Source organism: Neovison vison, chromosome 9 (assembly GCF_020171115.1).
Source record: "Neovison vison isolate M4711 chromosome 9, ASM_NN_V1, whole genome shotgun sequence".
NCBI lineage: Eukaryota > Metazoa > Chordata > Mammalia > Carnivora > Mustelidae > Neogale > Neogale vison.
In genome coordinates, this window is record NC_058099.1 from 61836770 (window position 1) to 61862552 (window position 25783).

The following is a 25783-nucleotide window of genomic DNA, read 5'->3' on the forward strand; positions in this document are numbered from 1 at the left end:
GTTCACGGTGCCTGGCTGGCTTAGTCCATAGCAAGGAACTCTTGATCTCAGGGTTGTGAGTTCAAGCCCAGTGTTGGGCATGGAGCCTACTTAAATAATAATCTAGTTCAGAGTGAGGGGGTTAGTGAGGGATATGGCTGGAAAAAGATTGACTGTATCTGAGAATTGTTGAAGCTGGGTGATAGGTACATGGCAGTTCCTTATATTCTTCTATTTTTGTATAATTTTGAAATTTTCTATGATAAATGAAATCTTAGGTGCATGGTCCCTAGCAGGGCTTGAAAGGATCATCTCTGAGTAGCAGTGGGTAAGCTTTAGTACAAGACCAAGAGCCATTCTGTGGTTGTTCAAGAACTTTTAGGCTGGTGCAGCGATCCTCGGTGAGCTTTCAATGGTGTCGGGTAATGTCTTTAGGTCGCATGTTGGTGAACATGCCACCCATGCCCATTGATTATTGAACGAGTAAATGAAAACAAGGAGGCCCAAAGCCCTGACCCTCTTCTTATCTTTGCAGCGGAGCCCAGGGGGAGTATGCTGGGCTGGCCACTATCCGAGCTTACTTCGATGGGAAAGGAGAGGGACACAGGACCGTGAGTATGGACAAGTGGTGGTTGCTTACCACCAGGTGGCAGTGGGTCCAACTCAAGCATCCTCTTTGTTCTGTGGTACACTCCCTCTGAACCTTCTTGTAAGCAGCTAGGGAACATACAGTCAAGAAACAGATTTCTTTGAACTGGCCATTACGGTCCTTACCCCAGGACATTTCATGGGACCATTTTAAGGGAAAACATTTGGAATAAAGGTTTTTGCTCAAACCCAGTGTGTAAAAGTCAGCCAGTTTTTAGATTCTTCATTGCAAAATACAGGCAACTAACTAGTCATAAACAATCTTCTCATTTTAATAAAACCAGAAATGGACTGAGATTGGGCCACCATCTACTGTACCCCACTTACTTGGGCAGCCAGAACAAGCCTGACACCCTTTTCTCTAACTCTCCTGGAAGCAAAGGAAGGAAAAGACAGGAATGTTACAATTCCAGGTCTTAGGCCTGGACAAAGAGCAGAGACCAACCTTTAATTGTTCTATAACTCCTACTGTGACTAGGCACAATTCTGCTTTCTGTATAAAAAAAAAAAAATTTATTAAGGGTGCCTGGCTGGCTCAGTTGATGGAGCATGTGACTCTTTTTTTTTTTTTTTTTTTAAGGATTTTATTTATTTATTTGACAGAGACAGAAGGGAACACAAGCAGGGGGAGTGGGAAAAGGAGAAGAAGACTTCCCACTGAGCAGGGAGCCCAATGCAGGGCTCGCTCCCAGGACCCTGGGACCATGACCCACGCCAAAGGCAAATGCTTAACTGACTGAGCTACCCAGGTGCCTTGGATCATGTGACTCTTAATCTCAGAGTTGTGAGTTCGAGCCCCACGTTGGATGTAGACATTGCTTAAAAAAGTACGGGGAGAGGGAGAGAGAATCCTGAACAGGTTCCATGTCCAGCACAGAACCCAACGTGGAACTCGATCCCATGACCCCAAGATCATGAACTGAGCCAAAATTTAACTGACTGACCCACCCAGGCACCCCATAAATAAATTTTTAATTAAATATTTACTGAATAAGTAAATTCCCTATTAAGAATTGTCATCTCTAAGCAGCAGAAGAAGACATGGAGCAGAATTCATGGTTCTGCTTCAGTTTTTGCTTTGAGTATGAGAGTCTAGTCTCTAGGGTCCAGATTGCTCTTAGAGCCTGTATAGGGACTGGCAGAGGTGCTAGTGGGTTTGACTGGACTCCACTAATGCCCAGAGGCAGTGTTTGTAGCAGTGATCTGAACTTTGCTTCCAAGTGTGGTGAAAGGGACTGTGTTTTAGGGAGGTCTTCATTTTGATGATGACCAGCACTAAGCTAGAACTTCCACTGAGTTGTAGACATGGGCTGTCCACATGAGCTATAAACTGAGCTCCCTCTTAGAGAGAGCAGTGGGTAGGGGTTGGGAGCAGGACAAAAGTGTCTGCCCATCTCAGGAGAGTTAGAGAAAAGGGTGCCAGGCTTGTTCTGGCCGCCCAAGTAAGTGGGATACCATAGGTAGTGGCCCAATCTCAGCCCATTTCTGTTTTTATTAAAACTAGATTATTCATGGCTAGTTGCCTGTATTTTGCAATGAAGGATCTAAAAAGCGTTTCACCTCTCTTTCAAAAAAGGAGGGAAGAAAGAACATTTTCTTTATCCTGATTTGTTTATCCTGATTCCACAGGTGTGTTTTCCCAGCCCTGTATCCTAGTTGGGCAGTAAGTAGAACTGATTTTTAAAGAATTTTGAAAAAGAGGACTTTCATTAATTGAGTAATTATTCAATACTGGTCATATACAAGGTACTGTGTGTACCAGTCCAGAGTTACATCAAGTCATAACTCAGATAGACACAGTCCCTGATACACCAGTTTGGTTTTTTTCACTTGGGTTCTCTAGTGGTTTTGAATTCTTTCGTTTCTTTTTTTCTTTTTCTTTCTTTTTTTTTTTTTTAAAGATTTTATTTATTTGACAAGGAGGGAGAGAGCATAATCAGAGGGAGGGGGAGAGGAAGAAGCAGGGACTGATGTGGGACTCAATCCAAGACCCTGGGACGGCAAACGCTTAACCTACTGAGCCACCCAGGCACCCTGAATTCTTTAATTTTCTAAGCAAGGGTTAGTTTAGAACTACTATTATTCTTTAGCATCATAAAGGAAATACTGAAGCTCCTGTTGTTCAGGGAAAGGATGCCATGTGACTGACATTAAAAGTCCCCCATCTGTTTTTCCTCTGTGGCTTCCTCAGACTGAGATAGCCACTAGAACTCCCCCTTGTTAAACTTTTCAACCACAAGATATCTGGGAATCCTGGGAAGGGATCCATTCATCCAATGTGACCACGTTGCCTCCTTTGTCTCACCCCCCTCCTTCCCAGAGGCTTTATAGAGAGGCCTCAGAGATCTACACTCTGGTGCTTATGGAAGGCAAGCAATGAGCCTACCTTCTAATAACTAAGAGCCAGCTAACATACACTTTCTGTCTACTTCGTGATGCTTCCCACCCCTCGTTGTTTCCTAGTTCTCCAGTGTGACACCAGGAAGAATCTGTGAATGTTCAGGAGTTGGGGACCAAACCAGAAAGGTCAAGGAGAAAGGATGGAAGAACTTTTGATTGCACCTGGGCAGAGATCTTGGACTCATAGATTTCTTTCTTGTGCTTTCCTCTCTATGTGTTTTTCAGTCCTTCCTTCTCTCTCTGTCCCCTGTGTGTGACATTTCTTCTCTCACCATTGTCTACACTATTATCACCATGTGTCCTTGTTCTGTTCTGAAGGGCAGAGGGGAGCTAGGTGCAGCAGTTTGGGGAGGGCTCTGGGAGGGAGAGGCAGGGAAGGCCACTCAGAGCTTATAGAAATACAGAAGTCTTAAGTTTGGAAATGTTAGCATCCTTTCCAGATTAAAGATTTTAATTAAAGCCAATGTTTCCAGTTGGAAAAGAAGAAAATGACTTACTGCTCAAATAATCAAGGATTTTTCCACATCAGAGAAATCCAAGGCAGCTGCTACTGCATGATAGACTCTAATGGAATCCAGTAAAATATATCCTTCTTTTTTGAAAAGGAGTGTGGGGAAATCATGTGCCTCAGAAGCTCCCAGGTTCCTGATGGTTCTCTTATTTCAAGCTGTTGGGTAGTTATTTTCACATTTGCTCTTAGGTTAAATTTCAGAGGTTCCTAAAATGCAACAGCCAAGTTCCTGATTTACCAGTTTAATTTGGGGGAATATAAATTTATTTAACAAGTACTTACCAAGTACTCTCCAAAGCCCTTTATAATTAATAATTCAACTTGCTAGTCAAATATTAACTTAGATTTGCTAATCAGAGATGAGATTCTTATACAAAGGGAAAACATTAACCCCTAGAAAACACCTAAAACCGCTCCCTACACACAAATGTATATGGGAGTATTTTCGCTTCCCAACTGCCTGAGATGAAATAGTAGACTTTGGTTGTTAGATTTTACTAGTGAAAAGAAATTTATTTCCCTTACAAAGGAACACTGCTCCTTAATCCCTCACTCATTCAGCAAGTGTTAGAGGATGAGCTCTAGGTTGGGTCTATGCCAGGAACATTGGGGCGTTGGAAAAACATAGCATCCACCTAAATGGGCATGAATGCACCAAAGAGGAATGTTTTATATAAACTAAAGCATCAAATCTGGGTCCTGTTATTCCTATGTTCCTTGTGACCCCATAATTTTAAAGTGAGAGAAAATGACCTTTAAAAATTACCCCCCTTAAATTATTAAATAAAGTTTCCTATTTCCACAGAGAAAACCAGAAATATATAACAGCAACATATAAATGATCATTGACAAAACCGCTGAAACTTTTTTCTTTCTGCAGCCTTATGTCAGGATATGTGTTAGTTTCCTGTGGCAGCTATAACAAATCCTCATAAACTCAGTGACTTGAAAAAAACAAAAAATTATTTTCTTACTTATGGAGTCCAGGAGACCAAAATTGGATTTCCCTCAGCTGAAGTCAAGGTGTTGGCAAGGCTACCTCCTTCTGGAGGATTCAGGAGAGAATCTGTTTCTTTGCCTCTCTGGAGGCCTCCTGCATTCCTTGGCTTGGGGCCCCTTCCTGCCATCTCTCCATCCTCCCATTCATTCATGAAATTTTCTCCTTACTTCGTAGTCAAACCTCCCTCTGCTTCCCTCTGCTGAGAATACTAGGGAATATATTTAGGGCCCAACTGATAACCCAGATTTCAATATCCATAATTTCTCCCCTGAAGAACCTGATCTAATCAGTCACAAAGTCCATTTTGCCCTGAGATAACATCCACAGATTCTGGGGATCAGGTCTGGACATTTTAGGGGATCCATTATTCAGCTTACCACAGGACAGTTGACATTTTTATCTTGAATATTTTTTTTTTCAGCAGAACTTCACTGGTACAAATTCTTAATTTAGGCCTTTAATCAATATTTTATATTTATTCAAAAAATTTTAACTTGAATAAGTTGACTATATTAATTTTTCATATTTGCCTTTTCCTTCTTGATCAATGTTCTGCTCAGAAGGTGTCCTTTTATCCAACGATTCTGTGATAGAATAAAAATACTTCATAGGAATGGACAAGTGACTTTGGTTGAGAAATTAAAGAAAGTCAATACAGTAGGGAATCATTTAAACTAGAAAAAGGATTTGAGGACACCATGCATAATCAGCGTGAGACCAGTAACCATTCAAAAGAGGCACAAATGCTCTGTCAACAGAAAAGTGACAGTTTGCCTTTGTGTATGCACATTTTTCTTCAGTAGACAGCTTTGATGTTTTTGAGGAAACAGCTGTGAGCCAAGTTTCCCCTTCTGTAATGCCCATCCATTTCTCTTCAAGGGGTTGCAGTGATGGTTCTGGGATTTAGAAACAAGAGGATTATTTTCAGGGTGATCATTGCTTTTCCTGCTGCTTTCCGTTGGGAAAAACTCTTTGGTGCACCTTCCTGTAGTGCAGCGTCATCACATCTACCCAAGGATATGTGTTTGCTTGCGACCATGTGATTTGTAGGAGGAAATGAAAATGATTTAAATCTGGGAATTCTAAAATTGTACCCACCATCCACCTTCTGTAAGAATTCAGCTCATCTTTAAAGGCTAGCTTGGGCTCTAGCTCTGGAAACCCTTTCCCTTTCCCTCTTCCGCTTGAAGTGACACCCCCTTATTCTGAGTTCCTGTGGCCCCTGTTTATACATTTGCTAGCATTGTCTATGAACACATGATATGCTTTCATTCTCACCTTATGATTTGTGTGACAACTAACAATTCATTGCACAGATTAAGCATCCAGTAAATGCTGACATAACTGATGTATCAGCACCGGAAGACCTTGGAATTATCTCTGCCGTTGTCATCTCTCCTGCATCTCAGCAAAGCCATGCCAAGCACTGAAGCTGTGATTTGGGCACGTGGGTCCTAGGGTTTAACTTCCAGCCTCATGTTCTTATAAGATGCCTTCTTTCTACATGTTATAACTGTGACAAGGTCACAGTAAGCCTGGGTCTGGTTTTTGCTATGCTGAGATAAGGGAAGAGAGTACTAATATTACACGAGTCTTTAAAGAGCAATATTTGTGGATTCAAAGGCAGACTCCTCTTTCGGACATTGTTTTACACTACAATAATACTGAAATCATAGCAGATTTTAAGGCAGTAGTGACCAGTTTAAATAAAGCATGTGGTGCCGATTTAATCTGTATTTCAAGCATTTGTAGGACTTTTCTGCCATGAATAGCCTGGTGATGATTTTTTCTCCTTCCTTTTCATTCCTAAGGTTTGCCTTATTCCAAAATCAGCACATGGGACCAATCCCGCAAGTGCTCACATGGCAGGCATGAAGATTCAGCCTGTGGAGGTGGATAAATACGGGAATATTGACACAGCTCACCTCAAGGCCATGGTACCCGTCTTCCACTAAACAGATGGGCGAGGTCTGGGTTGGGAAGAGATGGTGGGGAGAAGGGACTGGATGGTTTATATCAATGTTATCTTTCTTTGCATTCTAATTAAAAGACTGCAGTTCCTCCTCTGAATGGGTCTGGATAAGATGGTGTAAAATCAGAAAACCTAACCATCTCCATTAGAAAAATAAAAAGCAACAGTCACATTTTTGGTCCATAATAAAACTGAACATAGTCTACTTCGTCCTTCACTAACTGGGAGAAGGTCCTTTAAACTGAAATCCCATCCTCTTAATGCATATGTAAGAAACTGAATGAATTATTCATGGTGATAGTAAGGCGACTCCTTGCAGGGCCTGCCTGCCTCCTCCTTCCTGCCCAACCTTCCCCTGTTTTCCCTGTTAATAATCAAACTAGGGGTCCCAGTTTATTCTCAATCTTTGTGTTGGGGATTAAAACATAAATGTAGATTTTGCAAATGTGTGTGGCTGTCCCAGCCATTACCTGCTGAAATTCGGGCAGCATTCCATCTCCTTCCCGCAACATCAACCCCCACTCCCAACCTCCCAACCTCCAGGAAGAGGTTGCCTAGCAACTGTATCTGCTCTCCACTGGTGGACTGGAGGCTGCATCTTTAAGAGGGAAGGAAATCAGTTGAATAGCAATGTGATTTTGCCAGCATTACTAGGCATGGAGACTGAGAACTTCATGTAACTGCCTTCAAAGGAAACTGAAAACATACAGCACCACTTGTCTCTCCCATCTATCCCCCTTCCAGAGCCCCACAAAGTTTATACCAACAGATATTTTGGGGTAGTAGTTGTAATTACTAAGTTTCCCCAATATAGGATATGACCTTTAAAAAAATTTTTTTTTTCATTTCCACATAAGCACACTCTGACTCACTGGCCAGAACAACAGGAATGTGCTTTTTATATATGTTTGCTTTCTGTGAAAAGGAAATGTGAGGGAGATTTCTTTTTTATCAGAGCAGGACACTCCTTATGGGAATTCTAATTTCAACAGAATGAGAGGGAAATGGAATAGGGGTGGATATGGCAAGATGAGCTGAGAGAGATTAACTGTAGAAAGACATGTCTGGAACCAAAAAGATCTGAAATAATTATTCAGATGACTAAAACCAAGGAAAACCTAGGGGAGTTGAGCCTAAAATATCCAAAAATCTTTCTTTTTTTAAAAATATTTTATTTATTTTTTTGAGAGAGAGAGAATGAGAGAGAGCGCGCGCATGAAAAGGAGGGTCAGAGACTCCCTGCCGAGTCCCTGATGTGGGACTCAATCCCGGAACTCCAGGATCATGACCTGAGCTGAAGGCAGTTGCTTAACCAACTAAGCCACCCAGGCGCCACCCCCCTCCCCCCAAATCTTTCTAATAGTCTTTTAGGTCTTGATCTTGGAGACCTAACCTAAAGGCATTTTGTTATTTCTTTGGAATGACTTAAGAAAAGACTAATGGCTTAAGAAAAGACTAAAGACTTTCCATTTCCATAAATGGAAAGTCCAAGAATTCATCTTTCCTAATTCTGTAAAGTAAAAAGAAAGAGTTTGGCCAATAAACATATCCTCCTTTGTCTCCCTCTGCTCTTTTCTATCCCACAGGTGGATAAACACAAGGAAAACCTGGCAGCAATCATGATTACATACCCATCCACCAATGGAGTGTTTGAAGAGAACATTGGTGACGTGTGTGACCTGATCCACCAACACGGAGGACAGGTCTATCTAGATGGGGCAAATATGAATGCACAGGTAGGCAACACAAAGAGGGACTGCCTGTAAGTCAGAAAAATATTTTTTCCTCTGACTTCTTGACAATTGTCTTAAAAGATGATACTGAATTCAGAACTGTGGTTGACTTTGTTTATTGCCAATTTCAAGCAAAGTGCTTCAATTTCTCTGAGGTTAGATTTAAAGGAGGTGATAGTGGAGGTTGGGGAGGAGATAAAGAGAGCAACAGGATACAGGGAATGAACTGAATGTCCTTAGTTCGTCCGAAGTTGGGCTCTCTCTCGGGGTGCTACTGGTAAGAAGGTCACTTGACTCCCTGCCTATGGGAGCTCAGACCCGGGTTCTGGCCAGTCCGGATGTTGATCTCTCACAGTATCCCTTGACAATGAACAAGCCATTAATCTGGCTTCAACTTTTTCAGTGTAAAGTGGCTGAAGAGTTCTGTCCCTGAAGGGCCAATCCTGATTACTTACGTGGGGTGTGTGTGTGTGTGTGTGTGTGTGTGTGCTAGAGTGAGAGAGGGAGGGAGGGTTGGATAGGGTTCTGTGTAATATACACCCCTGAGCAAATGCTGTAGGGGCATTGGAGCAGAGGATGTCGTGATCTTTCAGAGTTTTCCTAACTTCTTGGTCATTGTTTATTGTTGTGATTGTGGGTTGGTTTTGTTTTTTGTTCATTTTTTATTTCGGTTTGTTTTACTTAGCCATTTCAAATTCTTCCTGCTTTTCTTTAGTTCTGTCTGATTGCTTCTGTAAGTGTGGTCCAGGGATTGTCTGTTGCTTCACTAGCATTAATGCATGCTTCATCTTCGGCCACATTGAAAATTAGTCCTAATGCCAAAGTGGCAGGAGGGCCTGTTGAATGTTGTAGCTGGTCTTAGGGTAGTCTCAGGAAAACTGTCAGCCTCCCTTCCTTGCCCTTGGCTTAGCATCCTCTCAGGTGGCCTTCCATCCCCTTCCACTGGTATGCCCGAAGTACATGCTACTCAAAGCCAACCAGACAGGGGGAGGTAATGTTGCTAGGGTGAAAGTAATCTCTTTGTGCAGCAAGGAGGTACTTCCCTTTCTTTTGCTTAGGGTGCTTCCTCTTCTCCCTCTTGTGGTGGAAAATTAGGAATTGACTGTATATTCAAATCTGCATTTTAAAATCTAAATTAGGCTAAATGGTCAGTTGCTGTTTCCATAGAAACTATAAGCCAGGCTGCCTGTGGGATGTGAGGTTTTGACTACAGAACTTGGCCAGTATTGAGAAAATTTCTGTGAACAGCTCTGCCTGCCTTTTCCTCTAAAGGGAGAGGCTGCAGTAAATAGCCTGGCCACCTTTCCAGAGCACCATTTCAAGCTCTTGACTTTTGATTTTGGCTCTTTCCCTTTGTGGTAGGTGGGAATCTGTCGTCCTGGAGATTTTGGGTCTGATGTCTCACACCTAAATCTTCACAAGACCTTCTGCATTCCCCATGGAGGAGGCGGCCCTGGCATGGGGCCCATCGGCGTGTGAGTTCTGGGCTGCTTGTTCCAGGAAGGTTTTAGAGACTAAAATGAAAGAATGCCCCCAAATTTGCTGTTCTTCTCATCAAGGTCTTCAAGTGTCATGGACACCTTCATATCTAGTGTGCTTGCAGGGGCTGGGAGGGAAGCAGTGAGAAGGGTGATTAAGAGGATGTCCAAAGAGGAGCATAAGTAGATTTTATTAACCACAGGGCGATTGGCCGCCGTCAGCTCCTAGTCATGTGTAGACAGAGCCGTTTATTAGCAGAGCAGTGAGTAGGGAGTTTCCTGAGCCATTATGTATCTGAACTGGAATATTAGCACCTGCAAGTGTCCCTTAGACTTTAATAGATTTCCAAGAAGCTTTTCTTTTTATTCACTCTTTTTAAAAAAGAAATCAGCTGATGGTTGAAAATGAATTATCTCTCAATAACAGAAAGAACTCATAGGAAAAAATTGCTTGCCAGGGTTGGGGAGCAAGGAGGTGGGTAGGGAGAGGTTGGTAAAGGGTATAAACTTTAAGTTATGAGAAGTGTAACATGTAAAACATGTTGATTACCATTGATAACACTGTATTGTATTGCATTTGACATTTGCTAAGAGAGTAGAAATTAGATGTTCTCAACAAAGAAAGAAAAAGAAAGAAGTGAGTTGGATGTAAAGTTTTAAACACTTTGCAGTCTGGATTCTTACTACATCTGAGAGAAGTCAGAAGGAAACGGACCTTAATACTAGAAATAATTAGATGAGGTCAGAATAACACTAAAGGAATGTCTCGTAGCTCTTGATAACTTTTTACACTGTGAAGTTGAATCTTCTTGTGAAAATGATGCTGAGTAACCATTTCCTGAGTTTCTTCGGTTTTCCAAAAATGGACCAAAGGGCCCAGACTTCAGGTTGCTGGGAGCCTGGCCCTCTTGGTTTTTCCTGTTTTTCTTTTTGATTATTTTTATTTGTAACTAGTGGGGTCGTCTCAGTACCTCAGCTGTGGGGAGGTGGGATAGTCATGTTCGGTGCTGGCCTCTGATGTTTAGGCCCAATGGGGCTCCCTCTCAGCAACACTCTCTGTCCCTTAGATGCCTCGGGAAAGAATGTGGGGCATGGGGCTGGGAGGTCCCCACATCCTGGTGAGTTCATTGCAAGCTATTTCATGGCTGCCTATCTGCCAAGTCATCTGCCATAGTTCTCTGGTGAGCCACTGGGACACTGATGGCTTGTGAGGAGGAGGAAGGAAGGAACACTTCCTGAACATCTGTTTCTTAGCAAGTGTCGGGTCCTCTCCACTCTGAGTTCCTCTACTAGGAATGGAGCTTTTGGAGAGGGCTTAGCACTTGCCTATTTGTTTGGTCTGGATCTTTTCATTATATCTTCTGAATTTGTGTTTAAAAATAACAGGAAGAAGCATCTTGCCCCTTTCCTGCCCAGTCATCCCATCATCTCGGTAAAGCCAAGTGAGGATGACCGACCTGTGGGTACTGTTAGTGCAGCCCCATGGGGCTCCAGTTCCATCTTGCCCATTTCGTGGGCCTATATTAAGGTAAGGCCTGTGACTGTGTTAGGCAGGTGGGGGATGTGATAAGTGGGTGGGAAACTAAGACTTTCTTCTTGACTTAAAAATGAAGAAATCCAGGGGTGTCTGGGTAGCTCAGTTGCTTAAGTGTCCAACTCTTGGTTTCAGCTCAGGTCATGATCTTGTGGTTATGAGATCGAGTCCCACATGGGGCTCTGCACTCAGCTTAGAGTCTGCTACAGATTGTCTCTCCCTCTGCTCCTCCCCCCGCAAATAAATAAATAGATAAAATCTTTAAAAAAAAAAAAAAAGAAGAAGAAGAAGAAGAAATCCATGATCTGAGATATGGTTCAGTGAAGATTGCTGACTTAGGTGGAAGAAACCTTCTTAAAGAGATGAGATAAATTTTATTTCATCTCGGGGTGCCTGGGTGGCTCAGTGGGTTAAAGCCTCTGCCTTTGGCTCAGGTCATGATCCCGGGGTCCTGGGATCGAGCCCCACATTGGGCTCTCTGCTCAGCAGGGAGCCTGCTTCCTCCTCTCTCTCTCTGCCTGCCTCTCTGCCTACTTGTGATCTGTCAAATAAATAAATAAAATCTTTAAAAAAAATTTATTTCTTCTCTTTTCACAGTGCTATTTCCTTTGGGTTTTCATAGTGGGTTTAACATCACAGAAACTAGACATGTTTTTTCAGACCAAGTTAAGTTCCATGAGTCATATGGATGTTCTGGCTACGTCATTTTAGTTTCCTGTAGGATTCGTATAGCCTCTTGGAAGTGAAAAACAGTGCACGTACTAATTATTACACTTGGTTGAAATCCTGAGGTAAATCTTTAGGAATAAATCTCATATTGCTTTATATTTCTTAGGTACCTTGAAGATAAGACTAAAAAATAGCAGAAATTTGCTTATGTGGTAGTTTCCCAAAGCTCTTTGCCCTTTAGAGCCTGTGGAACTATAACTCTATGGGGTAATTAGACTTTGTTAGAGAACAGCTTTCCTTTCTTTGTGTTTCTACAAAAAACTCTAGAGCCAGAGTTTATTTTATAAAGCTCTTATTCAAATGGGCCTGCCCACCTCCACCTCCTAGGCTGACAAGGCTGTGCATTGGATCGGAACACTTGTTCAGCAGCTAATTAAGCAGCATCCCCAAACTGGCTTCCCTCCTTAAAGGAAGAGTGGCTTCTAGTGAAATAAGACTCCAAAACTCAGCTACGCAAGTCATGTTGAATGGCTCTCTGGGGCTGGCTGTTACTCTGAAACAGTGCGGCATTTATGACTCTTAATGAAAACTTTCTGGGAAGCTGGGACAACAATTCTGTACCTCAGAGACTAAAACCTCCTTTTAAAAGTGATATTCGAGTTGTTTTACAAATAGTAACAACAACAACAATTATAGTAAAGGTCTGCTTCTTTACAAACAATCTTATTCTCAGATTCCTTTTGGTCCTGAGATCCTATAAACCTAGATTATTTATTATGGATATATTCGAGTTAGAGAGTATTTCCCACATAACAAAAAATAATGTCCCAAGTCTGGTTTGGCCATATGCCAGGAATACCAGACATTTATAATCTCCATTATAAGTGAAATAGGTTTTAAACTACCCCTCTGACCTTGACCCCTCTCTTTATCTCGGGCTGTTGCCTGGGCTCCAGAACTACCTTCTTTCCCTGCTTCAGTCCATCTTGGACACTCCGTAGTACAGCAGGATTCCCCTAATGGCCCAGATTATCGTCTGGTTTCCTTTTGCCTTTACTGCTCAGTCTTACTAGCCTACACAGAATCCTTAGGGGATTCTTCCCAAAATGCACATGCCTAGGCCCCATCCCAGAGGGAATCAAATTCAGAAGGTAGGGGTTGGGTCATCAAACTTTCCAGGTGATCCATGAGTTGAGAGCCATTGACTGGCTGAGCCAAATCCAAGTTCTTCATAGCAAAGGTTTGAATCTTATAAGAGGATTGTCACAGCCCACCACCTCTACAGTAACCCCCAGACTGCAGCCCTGTGCCTCACTTCCATGCTGCCGTTTTGTCATTCTTAGCATCTGGAGCTCCTTCCCCTTTCTTTTTGCCTCTCCAGATTCCACCCATTTTTAGATTTCCACTCCAGTTCTGACTTATACTCTAGTAACCCTTGTTTGTCCAGCTTGGCAAGATAGGTCCTCTCCTTACTTTGGACATTGGTCACTGTTTTATTTGATGCTGTCTCATGTGCTTGATACTAATTATGTATTTAATATATACCAAGCCTCCATCATACATGAGGTATTCTGGAAAAAATGTGAACAATAAAAATTAGTGCAACCTTGATTTTAAGCTCTTTGCTGGTGATAATGTTCACCCTGTGTAACCACAGGGATTTAGAAACTATCAGAAAAGAATAATATCAACTCTGGCTGTTGTTAAACATACAAATGACCCTGAGTATGGACAACGGTAAGACAAACCATACAGATTGATTCAGGGGGGATTTAGGTCAAGATCGCACAAGATTTCTGGCAATTACCAAGACATTTCAATTTCATAGTAAACAAACATAAGCTCTCCCAAGTGCATGTAATCTAAAATGCTTTTTCCTCTTTATTTTTTTCTTTTTTTAAAATTTAAATTCAGTTAATTAACATATTATTTGTTTCAGAGGTATATAACACCCAGTGCTCATTATAACATATACCCTCCCAATGTCCATCACCCAGTTAACCCATCCTTCCACGTTCCTTTCCTCCAGCAACTCTCAGTTTATTTCTTGTGATCAAGAGTCTTTTATTCTGGGGCACCTGGGTGGCTCAGTGGGTGAAAGCCTCTGCCTTTGGCTCAGGTCATGATCCCAGAGTCCTGGGATTGAGCCCCGCAGGGGGCTCTCTGCTCAGCGGGGAGCCTGCTTCCTCTTCTCTCTGTCTCTGCCTGCCTCTCCACCTACTTGTGATCTCTGTCTATCAAATAAATAAATAAATAAATAAATCTTTTTTTTTTTAAAAAAAAGAGTCTCATTCTTTTTTCTTCCTTAGATAAAACACAGTCAGCAGCCAATTTTACCCTGTTGTAAGCTTTGTTACTTTGTTCCTTATTGTTACTTTGTTACTATAATAAGAAATACAAAGTCATGTTCCAAGGAGAAAACTAAAATTTATTGAGAATTTATTTAGAAGAGACTGTCAGACCTCCTTGTTGGGATTTTATACCCATCTGTAATCCAGAGTGATAGTGGGCTGACTCCCTTTGTAAGTCAGATTTATTTAGGGGTGTCCTTGATTGGTGTCCATTAGTTTTACTTACTCTGTTCTTGATGACTCTTTCTCTCTCTGTTGCAGATGATGGGAGGCAAGGGCCTTAAACAGGCCACAGAAATTGCTATATTAAATGCCAACTACATGGCCAAGCGATTAGAAAAACACTACAGAGTCCTTTTCCGGGGTGCAAGAGGCAAGTATCAACCTTAGTTTACCATCACCTTGGTTTTTTTCTTGACCAAGTTTGACCTAATGGTTTTCTACAGTGGGTAGGAAATTTCCGTTTCTTAGCATATACCAGAGAAAAGCATAGATTTTTTGGAAATAACTTCTATTTAGTGAATAATTGAGGAGTATGAGTATGAGTATTTGGAAGGCTGTGTGATGCAGTTAGTGTACACAGCTCCGGTCAGCAAGGAGTTACACCCACTGAGAGATGCATACATAAATACGGAGAGCTCATTCCCTCACAAAGTGCTATGGGAATGCCTCTAGAAGAGTGGAGTAATTCAGACTGGACAGAGGAGGGGTGAAATAATTGGGAGAGACTTCTGGGAGGAGCCCCTTGAGATGACCCTGGATGAGAGAGGAGCAGACCCTGGTAAGCAGAGACTGCAGCAAGCCAGAATTGTCTAGGTGGTGGGAGGCTTTGGCTGGAGCTGATAGGTGGGATAGGAGGAAGGGAAACAGATGAATGAAGTTGGAGAGGCAGCTTGGGGCCTTGAAGATCTCAGAAGGCTCTTAGCTTTATCCTTGAGCCAGATGACAGCCATGAAAGGTTTTTTGATCAGGGGAATGACGGGATTAGGAGAATGATAAAGTCATTAAGAAAATTGGGAGGGGATGAACATCCTATTAGAAGTAAAAGCAATAGGACTTAGTTACTGATTATTTGAGTGTGAAGAGAATTTCTGTGTAAGCCTCTTAACGCTGACAATAGAGGTACAATAGTTGGAATAATAGAAGGGGGAGAAGTTACCCTGGAAGATGGGAGGGGATGGAGCCAGACAGATCTGCTGAAATCTGGCTTTGGGCACAGACTCTATGAGCAGACTCTTAGAAATGCTGAAACCCAAGGAAAGAGTTTTGAGAACCTAGGGTAAGACCCGTCAAGCAGATGGCTACACTAACAGGGATGAGCAAGAAAGGAGTACCTGGTGAGGGAGGGTTCCATGCTTGAGGCAGCCTTAGGGCCTCTGCATTTGTCACAGTACCTCTCCCAAGAAAAGTCCCTGCTTGTCCTGTGTGTCTCTGTTCTGGCTACACCTCCTCCCTGAAGCCCTCTTATCCTGGCAGAGAGAACTACTCCTTCCCTTGTTCCCTCCACTCCTGAAGATTTCTCCCTCTTGGTTTCTTGTCTGGCTCTCTCCGTCAGACCTTGAACTCCTGCAGGATCAAGACTGTGCCTGCTTCCACTCTCTAGCACGTACCCCTATCAGTCATGCCTGGCCAACCATAAATGTATGCAGTGGTGCACAGCAGAAACAGACTGGTCTTATGACACGAGTCTTAAAAAGAACTTGGCCTTTAACACTTGTGAACATTTTGGTCACCTTTGAAAGAAAATGGGGACAAAAATGATAAGGCAGATGCCAAATGGAAATGAGCTGAGAAATGGACTGAGGGTGGGGAAAAGAAGGGAGAGGCATTCATGGTTTGGGGGAGTTATTCACGGTAGTGAAGGCAGGGGACAGGTGGGAGCTACTCCAATAGGATGCAGTTTTGTTTTGAAATAAGGAAAGAACATGATTTGGGCCCCTGGGTGGCTCAGTTGGTTAAGCGACTGCCTTCGGCTCAGGTCATGATCCTGGAGTCTGGGGATCAAGTCCCGCATCGGGCTCCCTGCTTGGCAGGGAGTCTGCTTCTCCCTCTGACTCTCCCCCTTCTCATACTCTCTCTCTCTCTGAAATAAATAAATAAAATCTTAAAAAAAAAAAAAAAAAAAAAGAACGTGATTTTAAACCGCCAGAGAAAAGGAATTGAAGAGGGGAAAGTGAAGCTACAGCAGAAGGAATGATGGGTGAACAAAGTCATCCTGGAGGTGACGGGAGGAGAGGGTGCTAAGAGCCAGGTAGATAGGCAGCACATTGGCTGTGGGCACAGAATCAGAGACAGGGACGGATGGGGACTTGGAGGTTGGAGCAGAGGGACAGCCATCAATAAGCAGCATGGGCCACAAGAAGGAGGCCATTCTGACTTTGTTTCTCTAGCTCAGGTGGAGTATATATCTACACCTGGGATCTTGCCTTAAAAATATGTATCGAGGGTGCCTGGGTGGCTCAGTGGGTTAAGCCACTGCCTTCGGCTCAGGTCATGATCTCAGGGTCCTGGGATCGAGTCCCGCATCGGGCTCTCTGCTCAGCAGGGAGCCTGCTTCCCTTCCTCTCTCTCTGCCTGCCTCTCCATCTACTTGTGATTTCTCTCTGTCAAATAAATAAATAAAATCTTTACAAAAAAAAAAGTTTAAAAAAAAAATATGTATCGAAAGGGTTAGTTCTGGAGTTTGAAAATAGAGAAGAGCTAAATAACTAGAAGCTCTGGTTAGGAATGCTCCCCAGAGATTAGGAAAGAAAGTTGTGGACAATACGTCTCTAAGCAATACAGTAAAATGCTTCTGAGGTGGGTAATGAAGAAGCTACAAGAACTACTAATTAATTCATTCAAACAGAGCTCCATGTATCCTGCTTATGTATTGGCCTTTAGGATTAGTTTAAGTATTTGTTTTGTCTGAGTGTATAAGTAATTTGTGTATGCTTAACAAAAAAATTGGGAAGATAAAAACTATGAGGAAAGAAATATAATAATCCATGGTTTCATCAAGCAGACATAACCACAATTAATATTTTGCTATATTTCTGCTTTTACATTTAGACCATTGAAATCATATTACAAATACAGTTTGTGTCCTGTTTTTGAACTTATATTGTGATCATTTCCCCTTGTCCTTAAATGTTATTTGAAAGTAGCTATGTTGAGGGGCGCCTGGGTGGCTCAGTGGGTTAAGCCGCCGCCTTCGGCTCAGGTCATGATCTCGGTCCTGGGATCGAGTCCCGCGTCGGGCTCTCTGCTCAGCTCTCTTGCTTCTCTCTCTCTCTCTCTCTCTCTCTGCCTGCCTCTCTGTCTCCTTGTGATTTCTCTCTGTCAAATAATTAAATAAAATCTTTAAAAAAAAAAAAAAGAAAGTAGCTACGTTGATTCTATTATATGGATATACCAGGATCTAGGTATAATGTTTTCCCCCTAGTTGTTTGCTTTACATTTGTAACAATGCTGCAACAAATATCTTTTAAATTTAGATTTTAAAAAAACATTTCTGATTATTTCCTGAGGTTAGAGCTGTAGAAGAAAAATTGCTATCTCAGAGAATGAATGCATTTAAGCTCTTGGTATGTGTGGTCTGGTTGTCCCCACAGAGAATTTGTACCAATTTATTTCATGCTAATAGCATATGAAGTGACCGTCACACAAGGGCCTAGTGAATACCAGGTGCCAGGCTGAAAAGACACCACCAACAAAAACAAAGTATCTTTGCCATTCTGGTGGTTGAAAAAATGATCTTTTTGCTTTAATTGACAAGCTTTAGGGTTTTTTTTTTTTCCTGTTTATTTTTTTTAAGGTATTTGAAATTTACTTATGATTAACTTTATTTGAAAACTTCATTGAGGCAGAATTCATATACCATACAAATGACCCATTTTAAATGTACGATTCACGATTTTTAGTGTGTTCACACAGTTGTGCAGGCTGAAGTTTAGTTTTTTAAAGCAAGATTGCATGTGATCAAAAAAAAAAAAAAAGAATGCAAGTATCTGGACTGCATGGGGGTACAGTGGCAGTCTAGCAGAGAAAGTGAACAAGCGTTTCTCAGGTGCCCACCATGAGCTTAGCATTTGAGTGACTGCTTTAAGCAGAGACGGTCTCCATTCTTGGGGATTTGCAGCACAAAATGATAGATGCAATTTCCATTTGCTCTGACATTTTATCCCAGAATTAAATAATAAATTGTATTTCTTATCCCACGCAGAGATATATTGGTGATTACAGATTTTATCACCTAATCCCAAAAGTTCATGAAATAAAAAATTGTCTCATGTTTGGTCTGGTAAACACATTCATTATATAATTTGAAGCTGAGTATTCTAGGACCTAGAAAAGAATTACCACCATATCTCCCGAGGGCCAAAATAGAAATGTTCTTAATAAACACATTGTATTCCAACATGTCTAATGGCAATGTTAAAAGACCGTTATTCATCTTAATCATATTTACTAGTTCTATATAAAGGACTTTGGAATTACAGATGACTATGAGGCAATAATTTTAATGAACTTCAGGCTTCCCTTTATGAACTATTTCTTTGAGAGATTTGAAAATACCAGCTAAACCACTAAGGCTTATAGTTTTCTGAAGTAAGGAAGTGACAGGCAAGAATTGGGTTGGGGGAAAAGCAGTAGTATTTAGGATGAGGAAAGAAAGGAATTACCTCTGGTAGAATGGTATCTTTTTTTGTTTGTTTTAATGATAAATTCTTATTTATTGAAAAACAGGGGTGCCTGGGTGGTTCAGTGGGTTAAAGCCTCTGCCTTCAGCTCAGGTCATGATCCCAGGGTTCTGGGATCGAGCCCCACATCAGGCTCTCTGCTCCGTGGGAATCTGCTTTTCCCCCCTCTCTCTCTGCCTGCCTCTCTGCCTACTTGTGTTCTCTGTCAAATAAATAAATAAAGGGGCACCTGGGTGGATCAGTGGGTTGAGCCGCTGCCTTCGGCTCGGGTCATGATCTCAGGGTCCTGGGATCGAGTCCCATGTCGGGCTCTCTGCTCAGCGGGGAGCCTGCTTCCCTCTCTCTCTCTCTCTCTGCCTGCCTCTCCGTCTACCTGTGATTTCTCTCTGTCAAATAAATAAATAAAATCTTTAAAAATAAATAAATAAATAAAAAGTCTTTTAAAAAAATAAAAGAAAGAAAGAAAAGAAAAGAAAGAAACACTCATCCAGTTGAGTGTTTTTTGTTTTTAGATGGTACCTTTTTTTAAAGGAGGAATTAAAAAAATTCACAGATGTCTACTCTAGTGGGAGGCTAAGCTTACAGATCTAAATGATGTCAGGGGAGTAGGCAACTTTATTAGTATCCCAAAGTTTTATTTAGGTTCTAATTTCTTAAATGCCTATCCCTTTTTGACCTCAGACAAATGTAACACTGCCTGGAAATTCCTGTTCCTCAGTTGGTTTCCCAGTGTCCTTTATGGGCAGATATGGGCCTCATGTATAGGATGGGCCTACACATCCTAGGCCAGGAAAGTGACCCTCCTGAGGCCAGAGGCCCCATCTACCTGACCTCATTTCCAAGGAAACATTCAGTTTTGCAGTTTTGATTCGATTAGTTATGGTCCCTGGATTGCATCTGAAAAGCTTGACCAAGCCCTGATTACCCTCCTAATAAGCTTTATGAGCAATTAGTCAGTGAGTTCCATTTATTTTTTAGGCAGTCACTCTGAGGATGCGGAGCTTAGAGCCAAGCCACTTTTATTTTGGTTTTCCATTATGCCACCCTCCCCTTCTTGGTCCTTTAACTTGGTATCTTTTCAGACTCAGCTATAGTCATGGTTAGGCCCAGCAGGAGCATCAACTCCAAAGGAAATTAAAACTTGTGCTGATCAGTTTATGTAATTTCTGCTTCAGATTGCCCTGACTCACCATATGCCATAGAAGGTTTGCGTATCTTTTCTCTTTAAAAAATACAAACAAAGATGAACGTCTTGGGATCTGGCCTCTAACAGCCACCAAGAATCAGTTTCACCCCCTTCAGGGCTCAAGTACAGAGAGAGAGAGAGAGAGATACACTGAAATTGCACTGTTTCCATTTGAACACCTTAGGATATGGATTTAGAAAATAACATCTGAACCTTATTTTGAAAACCGAGCTCTTTCCAAACCGCCTGGCTGTGGTGGGGGCCCTGCAGAGGCGGGCTTTGTGTTAACAGTACCGGGCGGGGCTCCGCGTGACTGAACTTCTCTTTGGAAGACTGCCCTCTGCCTGCCAGCGGGAGTGACTCCTTTCCTCCATCATGTGTCCCTCTCCCCCTTTGGCCCACTGAGCATCCTTCAGAGCAGTGAGTTCCATTAGCCTTCTTTCTTGGGTCACTGTCACAGTGCTGGGGTTGTTGCCAGAGGGTCAGAGAAGAAAGGTTAAAAGTTGAGGCTGGGCTACCAAAATGGGGTAGGGACAATTTTGTATTTAGGATTTCTAGACTTAAATGATCTCACATTCCCACCCTCCCCAGCCACCCCCAGCCCCCAGCCCCACCCAGTACTCCAACTGGTCCCTTCTTTTAGGTACCTTTTCCTCCCTGACTACCTAGCTAGGAATACAGCCTTGTACTTTGGAATCCCACTTCCTACAAATTTAATCCCCATCATTGTTAGGAAGAATATTTTTAAAATACTCAGTGACAGTATATTTAAAGCTTCAGGTTCTCATACTTTCGTTTTCTAACAAAACCAGTCCTTTCTTACCTCGTCATTACATAAGAAGCAGAGCAGTTACAGATGGTCTCAGGGGCTATTATTAATGATGGGAGCTGTACTCAGGCTTGAGGAATTATGTCCACTCTGTATGTATAAGTAAGATTCATTGTTTGCTGAGATTCCAGAGAAGTAGGTTAAGAAGAAGGTGTACATTATCATCTCAGGAGCAGATACTTTCTTAGAAGGAAACTCATCAGTTGTGTGAGACATGGAATTTGGACGCCCCCAGAAATGTTGTTCTATTTATGAAAATGCTGACTTAGTTGATGACTTATTCCTGCTGACGGGTGGATGATCAAATAGCTCATGCTGAGCCGATAGCAGCCTGGGCCTGGAGGACCATTCGTGCAAGGACTAGAGCAAAGTGAACTGACTTCCAGAGCCTTTGGCTTCTTCAGCTTCTTGCCACCTGTGGTGTGGTGTTTGACAGTCCCAATTTCTGATTCTCAGCTTGAAGCCTGAAACCAAAATCCCAAGAGCCCCTTTGAAGAATCACATACAATTACGTATATGCCCTACAGATATAGGTTTACTATATATTCATATAGACTCAGAAGAAAGTTATTTGATGCTGGGGGCAGAGTTCCTGAAAACAGTGTCAGTGTATCTTTAGCTCTAGAAATAATTTTGTAATAAAAGGGTCAGGCCTGTGATGATATGTTTAACTGTTGGAAGTAGATTTTATAACCACAGAGTAGAAAAAAATACCATCCCCAGGAATCTCTAAGCAAATCCTGCAGCAGTACATCGGCACTTGAGTCCCAGCTCCCGTCAGCCTCTTGGCTCAGGGGTGTGTTGTGCACTGAAGATCGGACACACTGACCTGAAGTGTTAAAAACATCTTTATTTTTACAATTATTTTTATATTTTATATTTGATAAAGTAGATGAGGTCTTTGTTACCAGCAATAAGTTTGGCAGGTGACCATGGCTTCTTGGTACTTTGTTGATCTGTGCTAAAAAGCTGATTTATTTGTTCATTTGCTTGGGTAAAACAAGCTGTTGCTAATCTTGAGCTGAAACAATTTTCCAGGTTATGTGGCTCATGAATTTATTTTGGATACGAGGCCCTTCAAAAAGTCTGCAAATATTGAAGCTGTGGATGTGGCCAAGAGGCTTCAGGATTATGGTGAGTGACCTTGTGGGAGCAACTCCTTTTAGGGCAACTCAGGTTTTTGACATTCATGCAATTTTCCATGCTGACTATGGGCCACTTCCTCAAGGCACTAACCACATGGGCAGGCACCATAATAAACTGATCCATTGGCTAAACGGTGAGCACTGGGTTCTAGGCAACCTTCAAAATGATGAGAAAACACTTTCCCTATGACTGCATTGGTAATATCCTTCAAAAGATATTAAATCATATATCCTGAATCGATAGGCATCCTAGAAAGAAGTCTTTGTAGTTAACATAATTAAAAACCCCAAAGAAAATGGCTGCTGTTTCCTATATTTCTTTATTTTTTTTTACATTTTTAACTAAATTTTTAATTTAAATTCCATTACAGTTAACATACAGTATTTGTCAGTTTCAGGTGTATAATGTAGTGATTCAACATTTCCATACATTACTCAGTGCTTATCATGATAAGTGTACATTCCCAGCACCTATTTCACACATCTCCCCCACATCCCCTCTGGTCATCATCAGTTTGATCTCTAGTTAAGAATCTATTTCTTGGTTTGCCTATCCCTCTTTTTTCCACTCTTTGTTCATTTGTTTTGTTTCTTAAATTCCACATACTGGTGAAATCATATGATACTTGTTTTTCTGTGACTAATTTATTTTGCTTAGCATTATACTCTCTAACTCCCATCTGTGTTGTTGCAAATGGCAAGATTTTAAGCTTTTTTATGGCAGAATAATACTTCATATTCAACATCTTCTTTATCCATTCTTCAGTTGGTGGACATTTGGGCTCTTGCCATAATTGGCTATTGCTGATAGTGCTGCTCTAAACACTGGGTGCATGTGTCCCTTTGAATCAGTAGTTTTGTGTCCTTTAGGTAAATACCTACTTTATTTTTAACTATTTTTAACTTTTTGAGGACACTCCATGCTATGATCAAGAGTGGCTGCACCAGCTTGTATTTCCACCAACAGTGCAAGGGAGTTCCTTTTGTCCACATCATCTCCAGCACTTGTTGTTTCTTGTGTTTTTTAATTTAGCCATTCTGACAGTTATGAGGTAATATCTTAGAGTTTTGATTTGCATTTCCCTGATAATGAGTGATGTCAAGCATCTTTTTTATATATCTTATGGCCATTTGGATGTCCTCTTTGCAGAAGTATCTGTACATGTCTTCTGCCTTCTTTTAATTGGATTGTTTTTTTGTATGTGTGTGTTGTCTTGCTTATGTTTCTGGTAAATTCTTACTCCTTTTCCACTCTTGGTAAACAAAGGAGTTCATGAAGAGATAAGTTGATGTAATGTAGGAAGTAGAAGCAGGTAACAAATAGAAGTGTTCGAGACCAATGAATGGCATTTGAGTGTTACAAGCACCTCAGTTGTGGCATAGCTGTTTTAGCTGTTTCTATAGATGAAGGAGTTGGCTTCCCTCACCTTATGAAGAGTTTCTTCCACCATAGGAATATGGTTTCATAAAGACAGTGCAGTTTTCTGGGAAGAATTTTGAAAGACACAGGCCCTTCGTGAATTAGTGGATGTTCATTCAGCACAGTCCTTATTCAAATATATGTTTTAGTGCCATTATCAATAATATCAAAGACACGTCTATTCTCCGGCTAAGGTGGGGAGAACTTTGCCTTTCAGTGGGTGTGGAGATCTATCTGAATTTTAATAATTTGAATAACTTCTCTTAATAAGGAAAGTGAAAGCTTCAAAAATTTAATAGTTTCCCTAGTGCATCATAACGGGAGTCCCATATGTGTAGCTCATTCCTCTCCTGAATGCACGATCTTATTATGCCTTATAATATATGCAGTGGGAAAGCCAGAGAAAGTTTTCATTAATGAAATTAGCCGTTTCTCCCTCAAAATCTCTTGGTTGCTCCTGTAACCTGACGTGGCCTTCAGGCGAATGACTGAGTGATGGGCAATTCATGCAGGCTATAGCTTCACCTCTGAGCTTTCTTGTCTGCCTTACATGTCTGGCAGCAGCAGCATCTGCAGGGAGGGACAGGGCAGGTGAGGAGGAAGTTGTCACTGAAGTTACGACCCAGTACTTCAAAGTCTTGGTCTATCTCCAACCTTGATATTATTTTGATGTTTGATAGGGTGATTGCCATACTTGCCCCAAGTCTAGGTTGTACAGGTGCCTAGCATTTTGTAAACACCTCAGAACGTACGTGTTTAATAAGTGAGAGAATGAGGTGCCTGGCTGGCTGGCTGTGGAGCATGCAACTCTTGACCTCAGGGTCGTGAGTTCGAGCTCCACATTGGGTGTAGAGATTACTTGAATAAACTTTTAAAAAAAATGTGAGAGAGTGAATGAATAGCTAAGTAAAATAAACAAATAAAAAATCCGTCAAAAAACCCCAAAACAGCAATTGCGAATGACAACACAGATTCTTAATCACACCTACTGGATCAGAGTTTCCAGGTAACCTGTATATTTAACAAGGACCCCACAGATGAGTCTTAACAGCAAAAGATGGAGCACGCTGCCCTGGGGGAGAAGTTTCCAAATTTAGTAATAAAAGTCACCAGGGAGTTTTTAAGACTCATAGATTTCTGAGCCTTACTTTGGACTTCCTGAATCAGGGTAAAGATCCAAGAATCTGTGTTCCTAAGACAACTCTGATGGTTTTAAGATACGGGAGCTGCTATAGCAGAATATGTTGGGCTGAATTTGCTCACACATGAAATGAGGTTGGACTTCATGGGTAATGAGATTAGCTTGTTTTTAAAAAAATAAATGCTTTTCTGGTTTGAATGACATAGTTATATGTCTTTGTGAAAACTTAACTAAATAATTTAAGATTTGTGCATTTTACTTTATGTAAATTTTATCACAAATACATGTGAACAAATACGAAATTCTAGTTCATAATATGCATGCTGAAGTATTTAAAAGAACAGTGCACTGATGACTGAAGCATACATTGAAATGCATCAAAACTAAGGTGGAGGGGCGCCTGGGTGGCTCAGTGGGTTATAGCCTCTGCCTTTGGCTCAGGTCATGATGCCAGGGTTCTGGGATCAAGCCCCGTGTTAAAATCTGCTCGGCAGGGAGCCTGCTTCCTCCTCTCTCTCCCTCTGCCTGCCTCTCTGCCTACTTGTGACCTGTCAAATAAATAAATAAAATCTTTTTAAAAAAAAAAACTACGGTGGAAGAATGAATACATACGTGATTAAGCAAACAGCATCATTTTAGAATCTAGGTGAATGGTATATAGGTATTCATTCACTCTGTAGTCTTCTCAACTTACTGTTTGAAAATGTTTATAACATGTTGAGGAGACAGTCCCTTCAAGCACACAGACATGACCCTAAAGCACTCCATGTGATTTATGCAGATCAGAATTTGGGAACCATTTAAATTTAACTGACTGGTATATCAGCTTTGGGGCTGTTAATCATCTTTTAACAGTTTCATAGAAAAAGGGTAAGAAGTGGGAAAAGGTGATTTTTGGCCTTTGTCCAGGAAATCTCTCTGAAGCCTGTGTCTTGTTGATTCATTTTATGTATGAAAACTTTTGGAAACAGAAATACATTCAGTCTGTATTCAGTGTAAAGACAAAAGGCTTTCTGTGTACCGGTCAAGCCTCAGTTTCCTCATCTTTGGCTGTTAAGACTCGTCTGTGGGGGGTGCCTGGGTGGCTCAGTCATTAAGCATCTGC

General features: G+C 41.6%; 1 protein-coding gene across 1 annotated transcript in view; it reads left to right on the plus strand.

Annotated features, from left to right (window-relative positions):
- GLDC (glycine decarboxylase) overlaps window positions 1-25783 on the plus strand; it is a 95670-nt gene that overhangs the window by 64839 nt on the left and 5048 nt on the right. Inside the window, exons 16-22 of the mRNA XM_044265703.1 lie at window positions 515-590; window positions 6350-6475; window positions 8097-8246; window positions 9606-9718; window positions 11108-11249; window positions 14537-14648; window positions 22011-22106. Of these exons, the coding sequence (XP_044121638.1) occupies window positions 515-590; window positions 6350-6475; window positions 8097-8246; window positions 9606-9718; window positions 11108-11249; window positions 14537-14648; window positions 22011-22106 (815 nt within the window). The remainder of the gene's footprint in view (window positions 1-514; window positions 591-6349; window positions 6476-8096; window positions 8247-9605; window positions 9719-11107; window positions 11250-14536; window positions 14649-22010; window positions 22107-25783) is intronic.